The 7056-nt window shown below is 30.7% G+C and overlaps 2 protein-coding genes across 3 annotated transcripts in view; both read left to right on the forward strand.

Moving 5' to 3' along the window:
* The first annotated feature begins 226 nt into the window (after positions 1-226).
* Positions 227-2658, forward strand: LOC108753282 (BTB/POZ domain-containing protein 17). 2 transcript variants are annotated; one of them, XM_018494746.1, is made up of 4 exons: positions 227-290; positions 806-1040; positions 1121-1261; positions 1343-2658. In XM_018494746.1, the coding sequence occupies exons 2-4, from the start codon at positions 927-929 to the stop codon at positions 2594-2596; spliced, it is 1509 nt and encodes a 502-aa protein (XP_018350248.1). In that variant the 5' UTR covers positions 227-290; positions 806-926; the 3' UTR covers positions 2597-2658. The 2 variants fall into 2 exon arrangements, with proteins under 2 accessions (XP_018350248.1, XP_018350246.1); XM_018494744.1 differs by lacking the exon at positions 227-290 and adding an exon at positions 304-598.
* Positions 2659-4067: 1409 nt separating this feature from the next.
* LOC108753287 (glutathione S-transferase 1-1-like) overlaps positions 4068-7056 on the forward strand; it is an 8841-nt gene continuing 5852 nt past the window's right edge. Inside the window, exons 1-3 of the mRNA XM_018494754.1 lie at positions 4068-4160; positions 5161-5302; positions 5380-5438. Of these exons, the coding sequence (XP_018350256.1) occupies positions 5168-5302; positions 5380-5438 (194 nt within the window). The 5' untranslated portion in view covers positions 4068-4160; positions 5161-5167. The remainder of the gene's footprint in view (positions 4161-5160; positions 5303-5379; positions 5439-7056) is intronic.

The raw sequence follows: 7056 nt of genomic DNA on the forward strand, positions 1-7056 counted from the left end.
CAGTCGCTGTTCGATCGGGGCGAGCTCGAAGACCAATGACCAGGGCTGTCCGGCGATGGCGTCGGAAAGTTCTCGGGCGCTTGCATGAGTCTGTGCTGTAGCTATGATAATGGACAATTGAAACTTGTGTCGCCGTGTGCACAAAAGTGTCTAGGGATATTGCAATTGGGGAGGAAAGCACCCTCTAGTGTAGACGAGTCTGAATTCCTTTTACCATGTTAGCGCCCCTATGTTTAGAAAGCATGCATGTTGAACTAAGTAGCCATGGATATTTCCAACAATTTCAACTGGTAATATAATCACAATCCACGGTCTTCGATCTCAATTCTTGCTTCGTGGTGTATACGTAGAGTTAAAGAGACAATTTTTTCGAAGTATTATTTGCTAATAGTTTATAGCACGAGTCAGTCGGTTTCAGCATAAATTGCGATTGACGGAGATCGCTTATCAAAGATAGTAAAGGAAAAGGATGTCATTGTAAAAATATCGGAAAGTTTGAACCTGAACTGTGATCATTTCATAAATTTTCTGAATTCAATCAGGATTCTATTTTGAACTCGTTGATCACGACAGTTGTTTTTTAACACATTTTGGTCTGGTAAGATTCGAATTCTATTTGGTTAATATTTCAGATATAACCTAAAAAGAATTTAAGTTATTTATTGATATTACTGATATATATATATATATAACACACACACACACACACACACACACACACACATATTGCTAAAAATACATGTATAAACTCTTATAGTGACAAATTAATTATTCATAAGATTCTATCTCTTTATGTCATTTATAGAATTCATTGCCAGTTTGAAATAATGGAAGGTTCTATGAAAACAGTCTATTGTCCTCAAATTTCTTTTTTGGTAATGTTGAGCAACGATTGAACTATAAATACGTCGAGAAAACATGTTCAGATGTTACGGACTACTATCGGGTGGATGACAGGTACCTCAAGGATGGATTCCAGCAAGAGATCAGGAACGGTTAGTAGTACTGTTGCACAGTCTGAGAGTTCAGACTCTATAGAGGTATGTATAAAGCGTTACAAAAAATCTCTGCCATTTAAATGCATATTTGGTGACTTATTCAATAATCTAATTGATTATAGGTAGACAATTCTCGTACAGTCCTGCTAAAGATAGCAACACTGTATGCGGAGCGTCTTATGAATGATATTTGTCTTGTTGTGGATGGCGTAGAATATCCAGCACATCGACTAATACTCTGTGCTTCTAGTGATGTTTTCCAAGTAAATACAAGACAGAAATCTGTTAAAAGAAATCAAGATTGATTACAGAATGATATAATCAGCATTATTGTTATATTACAGGTAATGCTAATGAGTCCACAATGGAGTGAGTCTCAGGAAAGCAGGGTAACTCTCCAAGAAACGCCACAGTGTGCACCAATATTCAGTGAATTTTTGCGTTATTTTTACACTGGTCAGATAAGAATAAATCATAGTGTTGTTCTACCCATATTGTCCCTAGCCGATAAGTACAACGTCAAAGATTTGATATCATTGTGCCTTGATTATATGCGGAATCATGTCGCATTGGCTGCTATACACGGCACATTGGTATCATGGCTGCAATACACGTTGAATTGTGGGCATCATGATATTAGTCAAGCGTGCCAAAATTTCATCAAGTGGAATTTGGAGCTTGTGGCCAAGACTGCAGACTTCGGGAATTTTGATTTGGATATTCTAGTGTCCTTGTTGCATCAAAGTAGTTTAGTTGTGAAAGATGAAATGACGCTTTACAAGTGCCTAGAACATTGGCTAAATTATCAAGCAAATCGTTTGAGAGCACAGCTATCGCCAGAAGAGGTGGAAGCAACATTGTATCAATTGGTGATAGCTGTGATGTCGCCTGTTAGATTTCCAATGATGTCACCGCGACAATTGGCAGATTTGCTACTGTCGCCATTAACAAAAAAGTATAAAGAATTCTTTGTGGAACGTATGTCTATTGGGATGTCTTTTCATTCGGGACAAATCAACAGAGTAAAAGAAGTCAGCATGAGTGAAGAGGATGGCGCATTATTGTTTGAGCCGAGATTGTATACTGTTGACACTTGTAGCTCGTTACTGACCATAGAGAACTTTCACAGTTTGCCATCTTATCACATGAGGACACTTGTATTTTCTAGTCACTCCAGTTTAGCAGAATATGCAGGCGATAGAGTATGCGAGTGGGTAGTGGATATCTATCCTAAGGGTGTGTGGTTCAAGAAGTTTTTCCTTATAGTATGGCAGGGTACAGTAGAGATGCCCGAACATGTCAAGCGATCAGTGAGATTGTCGTTGACTTGTAAGGAGCCATTAAATAGTAACATGCGCGTGAAGATCGGAGTTTTGATTTATGGCTTACAAGATGGTGTTGAGCACATTGCAAGAGTTACCGAAATTATTCATAGATTCAGTAAGAAGGATCGTGTTCTGAATTTAGATGATCTTTTGCCGTTTGAGGAACTCAATCCACAACAAGGTTCAGTATCGGAAAATGTTGTATCTCCCTTTTTAGTGGGCCCTAATAAAGACATGCTCAAATTGCATATTGTTATATCGCCAGCGAATTAACAGTTCACAAAGAAAATCTGCGATACGAAAGTGTCACAGAATGTCGAAAAATAAAAGTTAAAAATATTTATATTCTACATTTTTATAAGAAATTCAAAAAGAAGATATGTTTTATATTTCTTGTTGTATAATATATTTTATATTTCTAAGTACTTTATACTATACATTTTCTTTTTTTTTTCTTCAAGAAAGACATTTTTCCAGGTTAAAATATTTGTAAACGATAAACTATCATAAAATGTAAAATATAATTGTATGTTCTTGGACATTTATTTCTAACTCATATGAATTGATTGACTTTATAAAACATTACATTGTTTACATTTATGTAATTCTAATGAGATATATGTATATTACATTGCAATTATAACATATCAAATGCAATGTGAAATAAAAAGAAAACTTAGTACACATTTAGTAAAAAAAGAAAATTCCTGTTATTGTGCTGTAAGTGTAATTTCCCTCCTTGAAGTCTAAACATATAGACTTCTATTCTTATTTTGTCAAATATCTGTGTGTATGAACGCATATATATAATTGAGATACGAATGTAAATTATTTGCTATTATATAACATATAACAATGCAAAATGCGAGTGCATATTATGGACATAAATATGCGTTAATGAGCTTCTATATTAACTGTGTTCCACAAACCGACATTTTTGTAACGAGAAATGCAACCGCCAATAATGTCCAAAAGATAACAAAAACTTTTTTAAAGTATCACATAGCATTTGTAAATATATTCTGTATCTCGCTGAATAGAAGAAAAGAAAAGCGTTTTTAAGACTTAACAGTTTTTAGTTTTATAGCTGCAGTTTTAGATTATTTTAGATGCAGTTTATTATTGTTATTAGTTAATTAGTATTATGAAATTGGGATGATGGATACGTCTATGAATTTTGTGACTATTACATATTTTATTTATAATATTTTGTTTTGTCGCTACTCCCTGATAACAAAAACCGTCATAAGTTATTGGAATATTATAATTAGATAATAATCTCATTGTTATTATATACTTGTTAGTTAAGAATTGATTTTCCATTTGTCCATCACAACATAATTGTATCCGCGTGCAACAAAATAATCTAAGACCAAATAAAGTATATAATATTTTTTTCTTAAAAAATTGTATGCTAATTCGTGTAATTTTTAAAATCATATACAATATGTTCTACTCTCATACTTTTTTTAACGATATACTTTTTTATCATTAACTATATATATATTACTCTTGTCATTGATCTGAGTTACGATTAAAAAATTATGACTGTTGTTTTATGAAAACATTTATTAATTTAATCCATGAGTGAAAAATAATTTTATCAGCTGTGGTGACAAAGTAATTATATTTTATCGGAAATTTCGCATAGATAATGCCTTCAGATACATCACATACATTATGTAATTATGCAATAGAATTTATAAAGTAGGTCACGTGATATTATAAACCTTGAACAGTTAGTGAAAGGTACTTGCTTTATCAAGAGTGATGTCTTTTACGTTTCTGTCGTAGCAGCTTGCAGTCGCATTTTTATCTCTTGCTGTTAAATAATAATGTAAGTAATATTATTTACTCAAATAATACAATTAATTTCATAATGCCAGTTTATTTATTTATGTATAGTATATTTTAATCGGTTGTTCGATGTAGATCATGAATGTTATAAAAGTATATGTTTAAAAAGAACATATGTTTTAAATTGATAAAAGAGTGACCACAAAAAAAGGGTTTTTTTTCACCCGTTTTTGAGCCCTCAATTTTTGGACTGAACTGTGCTAAATAATATATTATAAGATATTAATTACAAAGAAATTTCAGGTTGAAGTGACAATTGTTATCATAGTTGGAAGGGGTGTCACGTGCTATTACGTATATTATATACGTCTATGCGAAAATTCGATTTTTTTACATTCATTTACGTAAGACGCAGAAGTGCGTTTGCCACAGTGAGTTATATACATACTGGAATGAGTCTTCCCTTTCTCTATGCTACGCTGGAGAGAGTCAGCTGACTGTGATAGCGAGAGTGATAGCGTGATGGATACGATTCATCGGCTAGATCGATCCAGATCGATCTCGATCTTGTCTTCAGCTGGATCAATTAGCTTCTTAAAATACCGGATTTTGCAGATCTATTATGATAATGACCTTTAATTCCATCCCCCCCCCCCCCCCCCTCAGCTGTAAAAACAATTTTGTCACAACTTGAAACTTCTCTGTGATTAATAATGTCTCATTATAAGGTACCATTGGACACAGAGTTTAGTCACAAAATCGAAAACCTAAAAAACGGACGATTTTTGCAGTCACTTTTTGAAAAGCTTCTATAGTTTGCTATAAATTAATGATTTTTTTTTTCAAAAATAGCTATTAAATTCCGTATGTGAATGAGATTTTTTTCAATTTTCTGCAAATTTAGTTTAATAAAATTACGATTTTTTTATTGAACATTAAATATTGATTTTTATATATTTTTATTTTGTTAATTCATTTAATTTAGTTAATACACATTTGTATATAATGTATATACCTATGATCTGGTTTAATACTTGCAGATACAATATGAAGCTATATAGTGTTTCGGATGGTCCACCGTCTCTTGCATGTCAGCAATTATTGAAGGCTTTAGATATTAAGTATGAATTGGTCAATGTAAATTTTGGAAAAGGTGACCATATGACTGAAGAATACGAAAAGGTATAGTTAAAAAAAAAAAAGAAAAATGTAAATAAATAACATATTGAACAAACAATAAAACATATTGATTCTTGCAGCTAAATCCACAAAAAGAGATACCTACCCTTGTCGACAATGATCTTATAATGGGTGAAAGGTAAGAAATCCTCTATATTATATAAGGTAGTCCATTTAAATCGACCATTTGAAATATCTCGCTTATTTTTGATGATATAAAAAAATGTTTCAAGTGAAAGTGGAACGAGGGGGATGTATTTTCATGTTTTTTTTTCTAGATGGAAGCGCTAAAAAGATATGAAGATTACCTCCATTTTTTTAAATGGAATTGTTTGATTTTTTTTTACACAATATTCCTTTAATTATTCTACATATTATGTAAAAGTATTAACGTAGAGATATTAAAACACCAATAGTTTACGAGATATTTTATACTTATACTGGCATATGTTGATAAAATATTAAATGATTCATAAACTAATTAATTTTTTAATAATCGTACCATAATACTTTCATGAATGAACTTTTATGAACAGAATAATGAGATGAGTCAATTGATGAAAGGAAAACAGTTGCTTATTTAAAAAATTATCCATTTTGCATACATATTTTTTTAAAGATTATCAAAAAATTAATAGTTTACGAGAGTTATTTAATATTTTATGCTAATATGTGCCGGAATAAAATATAAAATATTTCGTAAACTATTGATTTTTTTATACCTCTACTTTAGTACTTTTGTATTCAGAATAGTTAGAGGAATCATTGTGTAAAAAAATTATACAATTCCATTAAACAAATGACCTCTATATCTTTTTGACACCTCCGCCTAGAAAAAAAAACAATGTGATCAAAATACGTCTCCCTCGAAACCGTTCCACTCTTTCATTTGAAATACTTTTTTATATCATCAAAAATAAGTGAAATATTTCAGATGGTCGATTTAAGTGGACCATCTTGTATATTAAAATTGTAATATTCTTCTCTTATTAAAAGTATTTGAAATATATACATTTTACTTCACTATATCATATATTACAATTACAAAAATTAAATAGCACTTTTTCGATATTGTAAATTTAAGAATGAGTTCTTCTCATTGTAGACAATTACGTGCATGCGATATATAATTATCATCTATAGACAATTATACTGGATTGCAGGAAAAGCAATTCTGCAGTATTTTGTTAGCTCAAAATTATATATACAATATATCTTCGTTAAAAATGATAAAAATTTAAACTAAAAAAAAAAAAAGAATTTTAAAGTCTCTACTTAAAATCTTTACTTTTGAATGGTTACTATATTTTTCGAATTTATGTGAATTTTGTAATTTTTATATATAAAAACTACAAGCTGAAAAAAAAGGAAATTTTTCTTTTCACTTTGTGAATCTGTCACGTGAAAAAAAAATTTGCAAAATTTTCAACTGTTTATATTGTGAAAGTTTGAAGTTTTCTTTAGAAAATCGTTTTCAAAAAAATGTTTCTATGATTTTTTCTTCTTGAGTCATTCGCAAGTTAAGTAAAAAGAAGTATTTTCACTTTGATTGCTCGTAACTCTATTAAAAATTATCGTACTATTAAGAATCGTACAATTAAAAAAACAGATTCTCAAAACCTGAAACGCTCTATTGAATAGTATCACGCTAATTTTTAAAATGTAAAATATAGAAATTTGAGTAAAAATATGATAGGTATTATACTATTCTTATAACCATTGCGCAATGGAAAAAAGGACAGTAATATCACATTTTT

The sequence above is a fragment of the Trachymyrmex septentrionalis genome, unplaced genomic scaffold (genome assembly GCF_001594115.1).
Source record: "Trachymyrmex septentrionalis isolate Tsep2-gDNA-1 unplaced genomic scaffold, Tsep1.0 scaffold68, whole genome shotgun sequence".
Classification (NCBI taxonomy): Eukaryota; Metazoa; Arthropoda; class Insecta; order Hymenoptera; family Formicidae; genus Trachymyrmex; species Trachymyrmex septentrionalis.